Source organism: Paralichthys olivaceus, chromosome 22 (assembly GCF_024713975.1).
Source record: "Paralichthys olivaceus isolate ysfri-2021 chromosome 22, ASM2471397v2, whole genome shotgun sequence".
NCBI lineage: Eukaryota > Metazoa > Chordata > Actinopteri > Pleuronectiformes > Paralichthyidae > Paralichthys > Paralichthys olivaceus.
Window position 1 is genome coordinate 13,880,056 of NC_091114.1, and position 19,997 is coordinate 13,900,052.

At 41.2% G+C, this 19,997-nt stretch overlaps 3 protein-coding genes across 3 annotated transcripts; all 3 read right to left on the reverse strand.

Moving 5' to 3' along the window:
* Positions 1-1,699: 1,699 nt before the first annotated feature.
* rbm46 (RNA binding motif protein 46) lies at positions 1,700-11,440 on the reverse strand. Its single transcript, XM_020095445.2, has 11 exons — positions 11,338-11,440; positions 10,369-10,533; positions 9,514-9,694; positions 9,135-9,291; positions 8,380-8,509; positions 7,629-7,726; positions 5,880-6,306; positions 4,770-4,969; positions 4,247-4,349; positions 2,484-2,709; positions 1,700-2,234 (listed from the first exon to the last, which is right to left on the reverse strand). Exons 1-10 carry the CDS (start codon positions 11,354-11,356, stop codon positions 2,486-2,488), a joined length of 1,704 nt encoding a protein of 567 aa, XP_019951004.1. The 5' UTR covers positions 11,357-11,440; the 3' UTR covers positions 1,700-2,234; positions 2,484-2,485.
* Positions 11,441-12,140: 700 nt separating this feature from the next.
* Positions 12,141-14,620, reverse strand: LOC109634737 (lecithin retinol acyltransferase-like). The gene is made up of 5 exons (XM_069519022.1): positions 14,367-14,620; positions 13,972-14,077; positions 13,649-13,723; positions 13,244-13,396; positions 12,141-12,429 (listed from the first exon to the last, which is right to left on the reverse strand). The coding sequence occupies exons 1-5, from the start codon at positions 14,582-14,584 to the stop codon at positions 12,274-12,276; spliced, it is 708 nt and encodes a 235-aa protein (XP_069375123.1). The 5' UTR covers positions 14,585-14,620; the 3' UTR covers positions 12,141-12,273.
* An 866-nt stretch (positions 14,621-15,486) lies between these two features.
* LOC109634762 (lecithin retinol acyltransferase-like) lies at positions 15,487-19,717 on the reverse strand. The gene is made up of 2 exons (XM_020095451.2): positions 19,018-19,717; positions 15,487-16,846 (listed from the first exon to the last, which is right to left on the reverse strand). Exons 1-2 carry the CDS (start codon positions 19,564-19,566, stop codon positions 16,694-16,696), a joined length of 702 nt encoding a protein of 233 aa, XP_019951010.1. The 5' UTR covers positions 19,567-19,717; the 3' UTR covers positions 15,487-16,693.
* Between the last annotated feature and the right edge of the window lie 280 nt (positions 19,718-19,997).

Sequence of the window (19,997 nt, forward strand, 5' to 3'; positions counted from 1 at the left end):
AGAAGATTGAGCGAAAGTTGCCAAAATCCAAACTGATCTCTTTGCTGCTGTTAAATCTCAAATCCTTAAAAATACAGTAAACACATAGAAACACGACGGCGGCTGAATCAGCAGGTTTCTTATCGAGCTAATGAGAAAAAAGATCTAATTGTGTTTAGTGAGGCAGCATCGTTCCAGAAAACTGCTGCTTCATGTGGTGAAGAAACGAAACCTCAGAGGAGCAGAAACGAGTCACACAGGTTCAGAGAGATCGGGCTGAACAAAGGCGGATGATAACTAGAGAATCCAAACCTTGGATCTGTATCCTTCAGCACAACACTGCAATAATTATCTCTGAACCCAGCGCGCACACACGCACACGCACACACACTGTGCGAAAGAGAGGGGTGAAGGAAGAATTGAAAAGAGAACAAGGACTAAAACTAAATCACAACACGTAGGGTTTCATCCACTTCAAAAACGAGGATGTGAGGAAAGAACTTAAGACAAAAAGCTTCAGTAAAACTGACCGAAGAGAAAGAAAACAACCATAAAGAGAAACAACCACAAATAGATGTATCACAACTTCTATGCTTAAAAGAGACGGAACTCAAAAGGAAAGAAGTCAGAGAAACAGCATTATGTCCTAAACATACACATCAGTTGTCGGTCGTACTGTACAAACCAACGTTCCTTCTTTGTTTGGATGTTTGTAGATGTAAAGATAAAGCTTAAGTGTCTAAAACCTATATTCTCTCTCTGACCAGCAAAAGGCGACTCCCCCGGTTGTTTTATTAGAAGTCTATGAGAAAATGATTTGACCTCTCTCTTTACAACTTCAGTAAACATCTTCCTAAGGAGTTCTTCTTCAATACAGTTGAAGTTCATTTTGTAAATTATGGCAAACGACATGGTGGCTGTAAATAAATCAACAGAGTTGTTTTATTCCAGGACACTGAACAATCAACACTTCACTTATTCTCACTTCCACGGAGACACTTAACAGAAATTCAACAACACGTCTGAACAAAACTCACGCTAAGATCCAAATAGCCTGAATTGATATGGACAAGAACGTTCTGCCGCTCGTTTGATCCAAGTTAAAACAGGTCAATAAAACTTTCAGAGTGAAAACTTGTTTAACTTCCACAATCGTCTCTTTGTTTCCAATGAATTCTATATAAATGTTAAAAGAACTATGTACATGAAGTGTCTCCGCTCTGCTTCTAATGTCTTACAATAAAGAAACAAACCACCTCTTCTTGTCCTCCGTTGCAGCTCTCACACCTCAAATAGAAAATATTCATATTTATTCTTTTGGTTTAAATGAAATTAAAAATGTCTTTTAAAATTAATTTAAAAATAGTTTTAGTATTTCAATGTTTACAATTTATAGTGTACATTTTAAATAAATTCTCGGATTATGTTTAAAATGGAGAAAGTGTTCAGATTGAAAAGTGTGAATTAATGAGGAGGAAAAGATTTTCTTTTTCTTTCAACGCTTTAAACAGAAATCTTTTCTCTTGCAAATAAATAAGTAAACAATAAAATCTTCAGATATTTCTATGGAAGAATGTCGGTCAAAAAAAAAGAAAATTATTGTTCTTCAGTCAGATTTAGTAACTTTTTCTTTTATCTCATTAACACAGAGTGACAATCAGTCTGGAAACTGTTCAGAAGAAGATCTAACTCTGTTGTTGCTACTCGAACTGGATTCATGAACCAGAAACGTCGACTTTATTCTCAAAATGCAAAATGCTATTTAATTCCTGCTCTCATTTTTCCCCTCATGCCTGAACTCATCAGAAAAAAATCCCCTAATTTTCAAATGTTTATGAACGTGTATGAATTTGAGATCTGCTGTCCTGCTGATGCATTATGGGAAGAGAGAGACACCAGAGAGGAGGGGGAGGAGGCTGACATTAACCAGAGGTTGACAGAAGTCATTTATATCTGTTGGATTTGTGTGTTTCTGTGCGTCAGAGGTAAGCGACTCATCACAGACTAAATATTATCCCTCGCTCCCACCAGTCGTCTCTGGGCAAGATACAGAGGCAGAAGAAACAAACAGACGGAGGACGTAGCGCCTCTCTGAACATTTTAAGGTGAGAAGACGCCGCTCTGAACGTTGGCCAGACTGAAACACAGCCCCGGGACATGTTTGGTGGCATATTCATAAAAAAATAACAGTCCTGCCTTTTCTCCTCGCTGCTCTGCTGATGAACAAAGTCGACTCTCAGACGAGAAAAAACTTCCTGCAACAACATGAGGCAGAATTACATCATCACACGAAACAGATGAAATACCCGATCAGTATATAAACTGATATAAACACTATATGAAGATGATGAGTGACTGTGTATGAAGGATTTTCTTAACTTATATATATATATGTGACAGTACATAAAGATCTTCAATACTTTCATAAAAGTATGATTTACAAATATCATTAAAAAATGATTTAAACTACATTATTTGAACGTTCAGATCGTTGTGTTTCTCACCGTCAGTAAAAAGCCGGCGGGGAGTTGATGAAGAACCTCTGAGTCTGGGAGGCAGAGAAGGGTGGAGGGGGGAAGGGGGAGGGTGTGGCAGAGGGAGGCATGCAGGAGGCGAAGGCCCTGCCATCGCCAGTCAGAAACCCCCGAGTGGTGGGAGAGGAGGGCAGGGCGGGCGGAGGAGAGAGGCTGCTTGGAGAATCACTGGAGCCTCCGCTCAGGACAGACGATTCTGGAAGACAGGGAGGGGATGAGCAGGGTGAGACAGAAAAAAAGAAGTGATGAAATAAAACGCGTGGATAGAAAGAGGAGAAGAAGAACGTGGTGCATCGCCAAAGACCGAATCAAACGTCACATGACTTCATCTGACTCTGAGTCTTTGAATCTGACTCTTTAATCAGAGTCTTCCTCCCGACTTTAAGACAGAAAAGTGAGGGAGGGAAACAGCTTTTATTTTGTGGGTTAGGTTCCATCACTCGCTGATATTCAAGGGGGATAAAAAATGGATGCCGTGTTCAGCGTCTGATTAAAAGCGTCTACCACAGGGAAGACTTCCAGAGGCCCAGGCGCTCCAAGATTCGTCTTCACATCTTGCATTCCAAACACAAATGATTCTTCCTTGGGTTGTGGTTTGGCTGGCAGTCAGCATTTCATACACAAACCTACTTCCTGTGAGACAATTAAGGAAACCACTTCAGCTCAGTCTCATATTAATCATGTTTCTTCGGTCTCTGAGATGACCCACTTTACTCCTGTTCTGAGGTTTTTATTTCCTCTTCACGCTCGTGTGATGATTCTCTGAGACCCACTCTAAAATGCAAGGATGGTGAATTTACACTGCACTTAAGCACCGACCCCAAGAGACGCAGCTTCTTAACAGTATTTCAGACGGATGATGTTTAGGACGAAAAGCTGAGAAACACTCAACAGCTGTGTATAAGAGGAAATGCATGATGGGAGATTATTTCTGGTAACAGCGTATATGGTAGCAGGATGATGTCTGTGACCTGACAATGTGGGTAAAATCTGCTCTCAGACTCAAAACAAACATTTCTGCAAAAGAGAAGATGAGAAAGGCTTTCCAGGAAATGCAAAATTATGGAAATCCCACCCTGGGATGGATTCATTGTGGAGCCCGCTGGGCTTTAACAGCGACGGATGTCCACAGTAGGCCACGTCGACAACACAGGAAAATCTCTTCCTATATCTGGCTCCTCTGCTGAGTCTCAGCTGGTTAAAACTTTATTCTGTCCCATATTTTTCTCTCCCCGTCATCAAATATTAAAACCTTTTTAATCTTGGCTCATGAAACCACAGCAGCTCCGACATTTGGTTTGAGTGCAAACAGAGTGACGTGTTACAGGTGTAAAGAAGAGAAGAAATTGTTGGCAATAATTTAAAGATTTCAACTTCACAGAAGCAACGTGTGCTTTTCGCTGTTTCACAGAATAAATTTGTTTATTTGTTTATTTGAACTATTTCTATCGAGTGAACACTGTGAACGTCTTCCAGGAGAAACCGTCTGAGGATGTGCACCGTCATCTTCATTACCTCCTCTACAGAAGCCCTGAAGGCAAATGATTTTTCTTTTTTGACAGGATCATTTTTCAAAGTGTTTTTTTCCACTGTGAAAACAGGTGAATGCTAGTTTTTACCCGCTCAAGTCCTCAGGCAGAAAGACTGCCCTCAAAACCTTTTGTCTCCTGTTCTCATGAGACATGAACTGTCCGTGAGTGAGCAAGTGTGTGTGCGTTTGTGTTGAAGAGTACCCAGGCTCCGCAGTGTGGTCTGTGCAGCTAATTCTTTGGCGTCGTCCAGCAGCACACACAGCTTGTCAGGGATGTAGCTGCTTCGTGTAGCTGGGATCACAACCTGCACACACACACACACACACACACACACACACACACACACACACACACACACACACACACACACACACGCACACACACACACACACACACACTTGATCTACTGTCTTCAGGTTGTCAGTTTTTTATTCTAATATTATTTACTTACTTCACATCTTCATATTAAAATAAATGTTATTTACTGAATCCCTGCTGTGAGAAAAGTGAAATCAAATGAGGAACATGACGATGAGTGAAGCTGAAACTAATTAATCAAAACACTAACACACAGTGGGGCGTCCTGACACTGGAATAACAAACCTCGTGCACAACACTCTGCATTAGTGCACACATACAGCTCTGTGTCATCAATCACAGAGTAGAGCAGCGTTTTAAATCGTGCAGCGGTCTGAATCGAGCCATATGAGGAGCAGTGTTGTACCTTGTAGAGCAACAACAGCTGTCCATCCTGTCCCGGGGTGGAGAACAGTTGGTACTCGGGCTGCGACCAGCAGTTGCTGTGGCAGTAGAAGTCGAGGAGGCTGACGGCAGAGTTGATCTGACTCTGCTTCAGCGACAGCAGGCTGGTGGGGGAGAGGGGGGTGCCGGGAAAGAGCGGGAACACACAACTGTCCAGGTCACCTGAAAACACAACGACAAACACGGGATTCATTTCAGCCCTCGTTAGGTAGGACATGGTGACAAACAGAAAGTTTGAAGATGCAGGAACCTGCCTCAGGTCAAATTAATGTTCCACCTCATGTCACCCAACTTAATTTACAGTGTATGGTTGCTATGGTTACAAATGCATCCACTCTACTCCGGAGTTTTACATACTATAAAAAACTAGACTTGTGCAGACGCTCACCATCACGGATCATCTTTAGTCCTCACTTTCCTCTGTCCATCTCTGTGAATCCATTCCTCCTTTCCCCCCCGGACTGACTCACACACTCTCTCCCTTTCTCTCTCTCTCTCTCATTGTCGTTGCAATGACATCTTCCGTCTCATAAATATTTCACAGTCCATTTGTGGAGAGTTAACTCTGAAACTTTTCTCATTTTCTGAAATGTCTGCCGGCATCAGGAAACGAGCAGTTTTGCTCCATCACCAGATTTTTATCACAGCTATGTCAATACACTGATGGTGAGACTTGATGGACGTGCTTCGTACTGAGTTAGACGACTGAGAACTCACCACATTTAATTAAACTGGAGGATTTCACAGGCAGGTAACATGGAAGCCAAAGGTTTGAATTTGTTAAATGTTTCACACTGACCTGAATCAATTCATCTGGAACTTTGTCAAAGGCTGGAACATTAATTAGGAAAGTTTTGTCGGAAAAAAATAATAAATTAGAAAGTTTTGTCGGAAAAAAATAATAAATTAGAAAGTTTTGGTCTTATTATGAAACTAGTTTACTGAGGTTTCTATGCAGATGATTAGATGCAATTTAAATTTAGATGACTCCACTGGTGTAAAAGTAAGAAAAGAGTCTTCACCCACTCTGACCTCCCACTCTCTTAAATACATACAACCCTCTCCTCCTCACCTCCTGCGGTTCCTGAGTAGAAGGGATTCACCATGTGTGGCGGCATGGAGACGCGCCTTGGTGAAGATCCGTCCTCACGGTCTCCCTTCATCCCCTCATCATTCCTGTGCAGCGCAAATGCTCCGTTTCCTACTCTTGCTCCTCCTCCTCTTGCGTTGTTTTCCAGGTTCGTTCTGCTGCCGTAGCCACTGCCGGCCACGCGCCTGTTTCTCATTCCCACTGGTTTGGACAGCATCACCTCCACAGTGGCACCATCGATCTGGACTCCGTTCATTGAGCTCAATGCGGCAATGGTGTCCTCATGGTGGCGATAGTGGACGAAGGCGTGATTACCTACCTTCCTAACATATGCCACGGAGCCCGGTTTGAAGCGGGAGAACTCTTGAAAGAGCATCTCTTCGGTCGTGCTCAGCATCAGATTACGAACCTGCAGCAGAGAAACAAGAAGACGATCATCCACCTGCATCATCGTACCTGAAACACTCCAAATGATGTCATCACCACAAGATGGCAGCATTTGTATCTGAGATGTTTTAGCTTCATTTCTAAATCGTGGGAGGAAGCAGACATGTCCATGTTTATTTAAAGTCTCTGGTTTTAACGGACTTGGCTCTGGTTGTCGTAGAGGCAACATTCAAGTCACCTCAAAAAGTGGAGAATCTAAAAATCTATAATAATTTAAAGCCAAACTATTGTAAACTGCTCTATCTTTGATGTTGTTACTAGCATGTCATGATCACTTCTATTGTTCACGACTCCAAATCCAAATTACATCATCTCCAAAAGTTGGCAGCGTTTATATCTGAAATATTTGGGGTTTTATTTTTGTACAGTGGGAGGAAGTGGAGACCTCCATCTTTATTTACAGTGAATGAGTAAACTTGTTGACACATTTTACATTTACAGTATGTCATTCATCATGGCAGCACGTCTACAGGATTTCATAACACCACAGATATGGGAACGTGACGGGCAGAGGACAGCGTCAGTGTGTCAGTGATGCAAGAAAATAATCGAAACACATTTTGACTGAGCCGATGCTACAGAGTGTGATCTTAAAGTTGTGGTTACTTCATCATCCAGCAGATTGACACACACAGACACACCCTCATGGCCTCCCACATAGCTGTGAGCTGCTCTCAGGTTCTTTTTTGTTGGCCTGGAGCCAGAAACACGAGACACAGGGCCCAACGTATAATCTGAGACGATCACTAACAGACTCAAAGTTTTTACTCTGAGGGCTCAGGTGGATTTTACTGAGGATAAAACCTAAAGAGATTTAACACTGACTGTCTAAAGGACATAGATTCACTCGTTATTTTAAGACCAATAATAAAAGACGAGCATAGCCTTTAGAGACCAGCTTTAAATTTAGACATGAGATTCTCCACTTTCTGAGGCAATTTCTGTCGTCTAAAGAATTTTGATAGACTTGTTGCATAAAAAAATCACAAAGAGAAAAGCAGCGTGAGGAGAAGAGCTAAAGCTGAAGTACAGGAAACCTGATTGCATGTAACAAAACACCTGAACAAGCAGAGCCAATCTAAGCACAAGCATGAGCTGTTTGAGTGCAAGCGCAGGGTTTTGAGTGAAAGCATTACAAAATCTGAACATGAAATCAACAAGTCCTGCTGTCAAACTGAAAGAACTCACTCTGGAATAAATACAGGGGGGGAAAAAAACACTCTGGCTTCTAGTTGTCGCTGTTGAGGTATGATAAAATCTCCATACACACACAAGTGTACGTACATAGAGAACTTTGAAGCGCTGAATAATCTCGTCGGTCACGTTCTTCTGAGGCTCGGCCCAGTTCACATGGATGTTGTGACCCCACAGCTTATAGGTTCCTGTTAAACACAGAGTCACGGCGGGGTCACAACCTGTAGTCATGACAACTTCCAACTCCAAACATGAATGAGACGAAACTTCACTCAGGTATGAGAAAATACCAAGAAGACAGAGATGATAAAGAGGAGGAAGGAGAAGAAGAAGAAGAAGAGGGAGGTGAAAAGGGGCAGAGAGAGAGAGCAGAAAGAAATTGAGAAAAAAAAGAGGATGAAGAAGAGGAGGAGGAGGAAGCAGAAGAAGAAAAAGAAAAGGAGGAGGAAGAAGACAATGGTGAAGAAGTAGGTTAAAAAAAACAGAAGAGGAAGAAGGAAAATAAGAAGCAGAAAGAGAGGAATTATACGTGCTAAAAGCAGCAATGGGTCGGAGCCAGTCATATCATCAAAGATACTGAAGAGGGAGGAGAAGAAGAAACAGATAAAGTAGAAGGGAAAGAAGATGAGGAAGAAGATGAAAAAAGGAGAAGAAGAAGATAGTTCTTCATTATTCTCCCTCCCTTTTTGAAATAGCTTTCTTCCTCTGGATTCAAGGAGGATTTAACTTGGTGTGGTTGTTTGTATTCTGCCACCCTCTGCTGGACACATAAAGGAGCTGCAGGACGAGAGTGAGTGTGTGTGTGTGTGTTTATGTGTAATAATTAAAAAACAACACTGACCAGACCGCAGCATCCTTCGGGCTATGGCTGCTGCTTTGTGGGACTCGAACTCAACAAAGGCAAACCCTCTGTTGCTATTCTCATCAGAGGAACTGGGATACACGATGACGTCCACCACACCTTCCATCACCTGACACAGACACATGAGCAAAACCTCTGCCGGATTCATGACACATGGGCACCGGTGAATATTGTTCTCACCACTTTGAGTATGTTTGTGAATCACAATCATTTATTTATTATGGTTTGACATCAAAGTTGATGCCAAAAACCGAATCGCAGACCAGAAAAAAATAAGGAAACAGGAGGAGAACAAGGAATATCGGATCTGACAATTATTGGTCATAATTAAGTGGAATTTGTTCAAGTAATGAGAGAGAAAGTGTTTGATTTCATGATTATTTAATACATGTCTGTTAAAGTTTATTAAAGTCTATAAAAGTTTTAATATACTATGCATTCACTTGAAAGGGTGTGTGGTTACATTTTCTAGGACAGCCTTCATCATTTATACGTACAAATGGTCTAAGTTCTAAATCTGTTTGCAGAGTACCAACAAATTTAGGTTAGAACATATTGATGAATATCAGATTTGTGTGTGAAACGTTTGTACGCAAGGTTTCAGCACCAATTTGTGAATGAGGCCCATTGTCGTCTTTGTTTTCATTATGTTTTGACGTCTGACTGCAGAGGGCGCTGTTGCTCAGTGTTGCTTTAAATTGTCCTGCAGGTGAACAGGTGAGAGTCATGTTTACCTCCTTCATCTCCTCCATGATCTCTTCCCTCCTCTTGTCTTTGGGGATGGAGCCGATGAAGAGCCGGCAGTTGTTCAGACTCATGCACACGCCGATGAACTTCCCTGGCTGGATCTCGTGGTTGTCCAGACTCTGGATGGCTCTCTGCGCTGATTCTCTGCAACAAAACCAATATTCACCAACACTTCATGATCACAGTCAATCATTCGATACTCGTGAGCCTGAACCACTCCCTGGCTTTTCAAAGTAAAAGCAGCAGATATATAGTAACATCAGGCTGTTTCTTCATCAACATCATCATCAATCGGATATACAACAGAATCCTGTTTGTGCAGTGTGAGTTATGCTGCCCCCTGCCTGTGAGTCCACTCTTTGTTACCTGTTGGCATACATGACGAAGGCGTAGCCGCGGTTCTGGCCACTGAACTCCAACATGAGTCTGAGCTCGTAGATCTGGCCCACACTCTCAAACAGAGGTAGCAGCTGGACTTCGTACACGTCCCTGGGAAGCTTCCCCACAAACACCTCACAGTCCCGCGGGGGGGGCGGCCCCGTCCAACCTGAGGGAAAACACACACATGCACGCACGCACACACACACACATGCACACACATACACACACACACACACACACACACACACACACACACACACACAGAAGAGCTGAGCACCTTTAACAGGAGGATTCAAAGAGAGATCTTTGTCGAGTAAGTTTTATTAAGTCCTAAATTACCCAGAATCCATAGCCAATTAGTCCTGCAGTACTTCACATCGTGTAGGGGAGACAGCGATGATGTCTTAGTCTTTATAAAAGTGTCTCAGTCCAAACAGAGGCTGAAGGTTTTTTTCTGAGGTAAAAAGGACCTTGACCTTTGACCACCAAATTCTAATCAGATCATTTTTGAATCCAACTGAACATTCGTACCAAATTTGAACAAATTCAAGGCCTTATCACTTTGACAAGATTGGAAAAAAACAACCAGAGAACATACTGCCTCCGGCAACTGGATGTTGGCAGCATGGAGACACAGAAACTATTTCAGAGATTAATCGATTCTCAAAAGTGTTTCAATCTCAGCTGAAATTGTATTAATTGGAAAAAGAATTTGGAGAATCTCTGGAAACTTTTTGGCTTTTTTAAAAAAGTAATGAAAAAAGCATTAAAATAACGAGTCACACAAACTTGAGAAGCGAATGTTAAATCTTCTCGACCAGAGTTCACGAGGACACATACCGAGCGGCGGTCCGCCGTACTTCCTCTGCCCGTTCACCTGCATGATTGTGCAGCCAGTCTGCTTCATCAGATTGAACAGTGCCATTTGCTTACTGCAGGACGATGCCTGCAGATGGACATCGCCGGGGTCTTCCTCCATGTCTCCATCAGACTCTCTGTCTCCGTCTGTACAGTGGACAAAACAACAAACTGTCTGAGTGGGAAATATGAATGTACAAAATAAAATTTCAAATTTAACAACTGGAATACAAAAACTACTTTTACTTTGAGTTTTGACTAGAGATGGAATTACTAGTTCATTTATGTACAAATGAACAGAAATAAACTGTAGACTTAATATTATTGCAAATAATAATAATACTATCGATGTATTTATATATATATTTCAAATATAAAAGTAAACTCTAATCATCTGTCACCCCTCTGTGGCTTGCTGCAGTATAGGCTTATACACCCTCACCTCCTCCATGTTAGCAGATGGGACATGGACTGATGATGATAACAATACATCTTATTGAGTTCAAGGAACTAAAAGACACTTTACAGAGGATTAAACATCTGCTTTTACCACACACACTTAACTTCAACTCCATTTTAAAAGTGATTCCAAATTTCAGTGAAATCAGCAACATGATAAGTTCTACAAGAACATTTTAACACTATTAGCTAACTCACTGGCTAATTAAACTATGACTTTAGCTACGCTACACTGTAAAGAGACATTTTCATGAGCAAACCAAGCTAATGTTAGCTCTGCTGTCTGACGTTAAGCTAACATCAGGACCGATTAGCATCATTAGCCACGCGAACATCATCATTTTCTAACCAGCAAGTGCAACAGTTCATTCAGTGCTAACATTAGCACAAAATACCGCATCTGCTTCTGTTTAGTTGGCTAATCATCGTTAGCCGCAGCTTTAGCTTGAATTTCCTCCGATAGTTTTATCGACGTGAACTTTTAAAACTCACCTTTTCTGACATTCGCCATTTTAGCACAAAACGTTTCTTCTTCTTCTTCTTCTTCTTCTTCTTCTTCTTCTTCTTCTTCACCGGAGTCTGATTGACGTGAGGATGGGTCCCTCGAACAGCCAATCAGTGCAGGCATCTGCCCTGGAGGCGGGACAACAGGTACCTTCTCTAAAATAAAATAAATCAAAGTAAAATTAAATTAAATTAAATTAAATTAAACAGATCAGAGTAAAATAAAACACAAAATAGAATAATATAATAAAGGTAAATGAATAAATGGGAAAAATAAAAGGACACAAGTACTAAAAATTTTATTTTATTTAATAACAACGATAAAAAAATATATCTAATAAAAATAATGATTAAGAAACTCTGAATAATATAAGATTAAAAATACATCTGACGGTAAAAATAATATACATAATTATTATTATAATGTCAGTAGTATAATAAATTAAATACTAACAAATTATTAATTAATAAATCAAGACTAAGTAAATTCATGTTAAATGACTAATAAAATGAAATACAACAAAACAAAACAAAAAAATTATAATAATAAAAAAAACATCTATATACTACATACATCATATCATATTCCCGACCATTAAAATAAAATGAATACAATTTAATAAGATTGAAAACAAAAATATATGTTTACTTTACATTTGTCTGTGTAACTTTATCATTTCTTTCTTCTGGTTCCTCTATATTTATGAACATCACCAAGGTCACTGACAAATACATTTTAAAAATGCACATTTGTAATCCAACACAAAATAGGAAGCTCCACACGGTAAAAATGTGGCCCATAACTAATTTATTGAGAATTAATGTATATTGGTTATTGACATAAAAAAACAGATTGAAAGGATTCCACTAAACTTGAGCCTTTTCAGAAAAACTTTATTATCGTGTGAACTTCAAATGTTCACTTCACGAGGCCATCCAGAAGAGGAAGGGCAGCAGGGCGGCCAGCAGGGCGGCGCCCATGGTCACAGCTCGCAGGTAGAGGAGCAGACACACCCCCAGCACCGCCGTCACCTTGGCAACACGCTGGCTCATCAACAGCTTCCTCATCGTCTTACAGAACTGATGAAGAGGAGAAGAAAAGAGAAACAAAATATTAACAAGACTATTATTATTATAATTCATTATTGTGGACATCAATCATTTCATACAGAGAAAAACTGAACGAAAGCCCCAGATATTTGCAGAATAAAATGTTTTTCTTTATTTCAAAAGAAATTGAATCAGATTCTCTGATCAATTCATTGATCAGAAGAGAGTAATTATTATATTTATTCTTATAAACAAGCGTGCACAAAAATGTTTTATATCTTTAGCTTTTATTTTATTTCTGTGTTCTGTTATAGTGTAAAACTTTTTAACTTGACAAGACTTTTGAATCATCAGATGATCTGAGTGATCTAAAGGTTTTACTCTATGCTGATTATGATGTGGTGTTATTGTGTGTCCTGTAACTGAGTTATGTATAATTATTCATTCTTCCTCTCTCCATGTCTCTCTCCTCCACATTCTCTCCATCAGTCTAACACTCAGCTCTGTAGTTTCATAATCGCCACCATCGTCATTAGCTGAGAACAGAACAGAAACAAAAGAGCTTCTTGTAACAGGTTTAACCCAATTAAAGCGGGACAAGGTCTGATCTGAGATCAGCTTTAATCTGTGTGTGTGTGTGTTTAGCACTGTTCACTGCCTGATTCATTCAGGTTTTTATTATTTCCGAGCGGTTTGGGGGCATGTCGGACTTTTTTCCCCATTCAATTATGACTTTATTGTTTTCTTTACTGAGGCCCTAACACTCCATCATACTAACAACGTTGTTGGAGTTAGTAACAATGATTAACAGAACTCTCTGTAGTATTATTATTATCATCATCACCTGAAACGTCTGGAAGCTGGTGAGGGTTCCGTATCGACAGTACATGACGAAGTGTTCGCAGTTGTACCACAGCAGACTGTACGATACGTGACCCTGCAGCTTCTCCGCCCTCAAGGCCACCTCCTCGCCACTCAGTGGAGGACAGCTGCACACCTGCACACACAACACAACCACACACTGTGAATAATGACGGATGACATGATGGCTCCCCAAAAAGTGAAGCCAAAACATCTGGATCGCCTCCTGGTGGCTGGCTATAGTATAGCTCCTAAACTACGCTTCCATTCATTTTAGTACAAGATGGCAGCGCCTGAATCTGAGATGTTTTGGCTTTACTGCATTATCCATCTGTGTATACAGCTAATGACCCCTAGTGGTAGAAAATGAGATGACGTGTTGGATCACCTTGTCCGTGGTGTTGATGAGAATCTCCGATCCGTAGGCAAAGTCGTTCACTGAGTCGACTCTGATGCTGCCGCGCTGAGGAAACATTTACAATATTAAAGTATTTTATTACAACTATTTATATTTAGAACAAGAAAACTAATTGAATAAAAATTAACAGAAAAAACAAGAAAACTAAATTAATAAGTCAAGTAAAATAAAAACAAAGACCAAAAAATAGACAATATAAATAATACAATTTTAATTAAAAAAGTACAAAATAAAACTTCATGAAAAAATGAAAAAAGTTAAATCGATAAAAACTTTGATAAAAATATAAATACCTTGATCAGGACCCCGAGCAGGAGTCTGATATTAGTGACCATCTGTTTAATCCTACGCTCGTCACTGGACACGACAGGTATGATGTCTGGGATGAAATGAACTACTCTGAGAGGAGAGGAGATGAGAGGAGAGGAAGAGAGGAGAGGACAAGATGAGGATTTAGGACCCTGAAACCATCCTTTAAAATATTGAAAATTATTGAACAAATAAATGCTCATGTGTCTTAACTTGAAAACAGAAAATACATTCATCCCACAGTCTGAAAATAGCAGGTGAGGACTTGAGAAGCCTGAGGTGATGGACAGGGAGGGGAAACAGTTGAAACAATGAAAGATGAGGAAAGGAAAGAGGACATGAGAATCTTCTTTTTCACATCACAGTGTCCTGGTCTCACCTGCCTCGGCCCAGGTAAATCCCAAAGTGAGTGAACAGAGTGCGAGGAACCTCCAGCAGGTCTCCTCTCCTGAACACCATGTCTTCTTCACTCCTCTTTCCTCCCCTGACCACCATGTCTCCTTCACTCTTCTGTCCTCCCCCAGCCTCCTCTTCCTCCTCCTGTGTCGGCTGATGGGAGGAGATGAAGAGCAGAGCGAGCAGCTGCAGAGGAAACATGGTGTCAGGAGAACGACAGACTGGTTGGTGCTTTTATTCTCTGGATGGAGGGGGGGGGGGATTAGCAGTAGCTACAGGTTCAGCTCCATTCCTTTGCTTTGCTTCGCTTTCCTCGTCTTTAGTTCTTTTTTTACTCTTTCCTTTCCTTTACTCCTTAAACCCTGCCTCCTCCAAGTTAGCAGATGGGACATTGACCAAACAAAAAAATCATAGTAGATGTTTAATTGTTTCTCAATGATGGTTTCTGACATTTTAGGTAGCTCTTATCTCTGTAATTATGTTCAAGTGTATATACTTTCAGTCATACATATATATATATATATATATACTGTATATATACACACACACACACATATAAAAATAACAACAGTGCAGACTGATGCTTAACCTCAGAACAACAGAGATGTGATTGAACGTCAGGTTTTAATTATTGAGCAACTTCCGTCATTTAATTTCTCAATTCAATCTGTTTCACAACAATAGCTTTGTTTCAGCTCAGAACACACACACACACACGCACACACACAGACAACACACACACACACACACACACACACACACACACACACACACACACACACACACACACACACACAGACAGACACACACACACACACAAATTTGTTCTGTGGCCTGCTGCTCCCATCTACTACCAGCAGAGGGCAGCAGATACCACAGTCCATGTATTTCCCATATGCAGGTTCTGAAAATTCGATGGAGGAATTTAACAGTGAACAGTCTATAAATCAAACAATGCCACAGGTCTACGTCACCTCCGTTTCTTTTATTTACACAAACACGGTATAAAGTGTTACAGCGTCGTAAAAAAACATTTTGTACAGAAGCTTGTGACTGTTAGAAACAATCAGGTCGACAAAAATATTTACAGATATTTACAGAAGAGCTTCAGGGATTTTGTGGAGGGAAATATCTTTCTCATTATTACAGTTGTACTGTTGTGTACAATAAAGATGGAAACCACCGATTACGTATTTTTAACCTGAAACCTTTTCAACAGCAAGACGGGGTTGAAAGCTCCAGGGGACAAAAATTCAGGATTTTCTTTAAACACAATCTTTCTCGTTCTTAACAGATATTTGACAGATTTTTTAAGTTCAGTTTTTAAGTTTTTAAGCTTCTTTGATATTTTCTCCCACAAAAAATCTAAACAAGCCTGAAAAGTTGATTTTCTGGATCTCAACGGTCTTTTCAGGGTCAATAAACTTTTGTTATTTCAAGAGTAGAAGACTAAGAACGTTCAATATTTCATTTAAAACATGAAAATTTAAGGTGGTATTAATGAACTGAACTGGTGATTATCTGAATTTTTCTTCTTGTCAATAAATCTCATGTGAAAAGAAAAACCAACATCGAGGTTTCCCATTTTCCCAAAACCTGACATGTAGATTATTCTGCCACTTCAACTAGTCCTTGATATCTCCCACTTCACTGAGGCGGACGAACACGTCGTTATTTTTTACAATAATACAAATACAGAAAAACAGCAGACTGATCCTTTAAGAGCTGAAATGAACACGTAGCATAATAAACACTGGTGTCTGATTGGCTGACGGCATCATTCAGTCAAACGACCTTGACTTGATTCAGCTTTTGACAAAATAAACAAACCTGATTTGATGAATCTGACGGCAAATCGAGACCAAACCAAGCTGCGAAGATTCTGACATTATCAGGTTTCATCTGGAGGAAAAATATAAAACATTTTCATAAAAACTGAAAAAAAGGAAACTAAAAGTTTCTTTGAGTTGATCTTTGGTCCGTTTCAAGTTGGGAATTCCACTAAACTTTAAGTCTTTAAAAACTTTGTAAAAACACTTCAAACACTTCTGTTTTTCTTCCTTGTCTTCTTTTATCTATCAGTCATGTCCTGGTGGCTAATGCTGCTAATGTTAATTGCTAGTTTCTTCCTCTGCTGTTTATTCTTAGCAAACAGAGACGTTAAAAGAGTTCATGTGCAGCAGAAACAAAGAGCTACAAGTGGATTTAGCTTCTGTCACTATCGAGTTATTAACGTGGATGAAATTGTTTGCAGACGATTCCGTCCTCTCTGTCGGAGGCTGGGCCTGTTTCCTTGGCGACTTGAAGTTTCTAACTGGCCATCCACAGGGTGAAGGGGATGAGGAGGGTGGGCAGGGCCGTGCTGGAGGATATCCCCAAGCACACCATGGACAGGAGCCCGAGCAGAGCCGTCAGGACGACGTTACGCTGGTCCTGGATCAGAGTCTTCAGCCACCCACAGAACTGGAGAGAGGAGACACAAAAGAAATAATATCATTATTATCATCATATAGATAATTTGACCTGCCACTCCTCCTGTATGGAGAATAATTTTGCCCAACATTGAAATAAAAACGTAAAATAAAATAAATATATTGTTTGTTTTTTTTATAAATTAAACAGTTAATTAACAAATAAAAAAACATGAACTTTGACTGAGGAGATGTGACTTCTAGTGAAGCAGTGAGAAAACAATCGAGCCGTTGTTTACTTGAGTGTGGGGCCCCTGAGGCCCCTGAGGCCCCTGTTAAAGCTCCTGTTGGCCCTGCCCCCTCCCTGTAATGATCCTGTAGAAGAAGCTGACGGCAACATGTCGACGGGTCAAATGTTTACCTTCAAAATGACAGGAAGTGAAACTCGATCGGGGGAAAGTCTTTCTGCCGCACTTTAAAAAATGTCTGAACGAAACCAGACGCTGAACAGAGGTGGAACTAATTTAAATCAATAGAACAGAAACTTTTTATCATTTATTTTAAAGAATTTTGCTTCTATTTGATTTAAAGTTCAGATACTTAACTGATTTATTGTATTTAACATTTCATTCAATTACTGATATCACAACACAATTACACGTCATTTCTCCGATATCGATGTTGATTGTTTATTTCATTTGATTTCTGCTACATGACCTTCATAGTATGTTTAGTTCCTGTATAGAATGCATACATTACACATACTGATTTATTATAAATATATAGCATGATGAATTTAATTATATTGTCACGGTTTAGGTGGTTTAAGATTAAAATGTGTTCCATTTGAACATGGATGGTGGAATTTTAGAGTTCCCAGTCAGAAATTTCAACTGGAAAAATCAGTCAGAACGACAACACCGACATAAAATCAAAGATGGCCGCTTACTATCTCATTTGAATAATGAATCCGTACACACAGTACTGTACTAACCTAGCTCAAAGCTCTGATGCAATGAGAATCAAAAAAACTTTAGACTTCCTCTACTGGAAGAAGATCAACTCGTGCGTGATGAGGTCAATTAAAAGTAGCATTAGAGAGCGATCATTTATTGGAATGAATATTGCTTTCCACACTCTCTGAACTTGTGGTTCTGGTTTTCAAATCAAAATCGCAGCTTGGTATACGAGTTAAACAAACCTTTGTTATCCTTCCAGTCTTTGAGGATTCTGGAAACTCAGATTCAGGAAACCGACTGTTTTTAAATGTCTTCTACAGAAACTTAATGATACATGAGAAACAGAAGCCCTACTTCATCTTCATCATCATCACGGCTGTCGTCAGCCTGCCGCCGCTGCAGCTCATTGGTTCCTGGCAGACGGCACCAGTCTGAATGCAGCTCTTGTTCTCTGGACTTTTCCGAACAGCGACGCACATTTTCCTCTCGTTTAAAAAAACAGCCTCGCAAACTCAAACACCTACAAACTGAAGTGAGCGAGACGAGGACGAGGCTGGAGCTCGAGTTTCTGTTTTTACCTTTAACCTCTCTGGTCAGATATTTTAGTTTCTCCTTCAATAAAACATTTTGTTATAATAAACAACATTAATGATCCTGAGTCCTTTTAGTTTATACACAGTCGTTCAAGTGCGGTGGTTCTCAAATTGAGGGTCGAGGCCCTTCAAAGGGTCACCAGATACATGTGAGGGGTCGTCACAGGAATCATGGGAAATATTGGATTTCTATTTTTAATTGAAAAGACTGTTCTAATAGAACCGTTAGAACAGAGACAACAGAGCATGAAAGAGCCAAAACTGAAAAGAACCACAACAAGACAGAACTACAACTGGAACCACAATGCAACAGAGCAGAACAACTTGGAACAAAGAAACTACAACTGAGCACAACAGAACTGTGAAGGAACACAATGGAACCGAAACAGAACCAGGACAGTAACACAAGCACGTCAGAACCATGATGGAACCACAAGAGTTGACAAATGACTGGTGGAGTGAAGTGATGAAGGAGAAGAAGGTGATGAAGGTGATGATGGAGATGAAGAAGCTGAGGAAGGTGATGAAGTGGTTGTGGTGTGAAGTGATGAAGGTGATGAAGTGATGAAGCTGAGTCTGGTGTGAACAAGCTCGTGCACGTCTGAGTGAACATCAGAACTTCACACGCGCACATCACACATCAGAGGAGCGGCGCGGGGCCGCGCTCTTACCTGGTCAGTCTGCAGACTCTGCGCGCTCCCGTAGCGGCAGTGCGTGACGAAGTGCTCGCAGTTGTTCCAGAGGAGGCTGTAGGACACGGAGCCGAGCAGCAGCTCCGCCCGCTGGGCCACCTCCTCCCCGGGCAGCGCGCTGCGGAGCACCGCCCGGTCCATGGCGTTCAGCCGGATCGCGGCTCCGTAAGCGAAGTCCTCCACCGAGTCCACGCGCACGGAGGCGCGCTTGGAGAGGACCCCGAGCAGCAGCCGCGTGTTCGTCACCATCTCCTGGATCTGCCGCCGCTCCGCCGTCAGCACCGGCAGGATGTCCGGGATCATGTGCGCCACCCGGTTCTCGCCCAGGTAGATGCCGAAGTGGGTGAAGAGGGTCCGCGGGACCTCCAGCAGGTCTCCCCGCTGGAACCTGTGCGGAGGAGCGGCGGGCAGCGGCGGAGCGTCGTCCCGGTCACAGCGGCCGGTGAGCGGCGGGCGCAGCTGGGAGGAGAGCTTGATGTGAGCCAGGAGGAAGAGTCTCTCCAGGAGGAAGGTGAGGGTGTCCAACATGTCTGCACCGGAGAGGAAGATCACACTGAGGACCAGAGTCTGTCCTCCTCCTAACTTCTCCTCCTCCTCCTCCTCTTCCTCACACGTCCCTGCAGGAGGACGAGCCCGTGACGTCACAGACCCACGCTCTTTGTCGTGTTAAAAACAGCAGCAGCACTTTACTGATGAAGATGAAGAGATGAAGATGACTAATAAACTGAAACAGTAAAAAGAAACTTTGATTTAGTTTAGTCTTGTTTTCTGCAGAACTGGAGCATGAACATGTTCAGTAACGTGTGTGTGTGTGTGTGTGTGTGTGGATGAAAAGATGGATGAGTCAGGACAAAATAAACTGGTCCTCACAGAGATAGAATTACTTCACACCCACTCTTGCCTCATAGCCAAATGTAGAGCACTCATGATTCCCACCACACTCATACAATTAAAGGGTG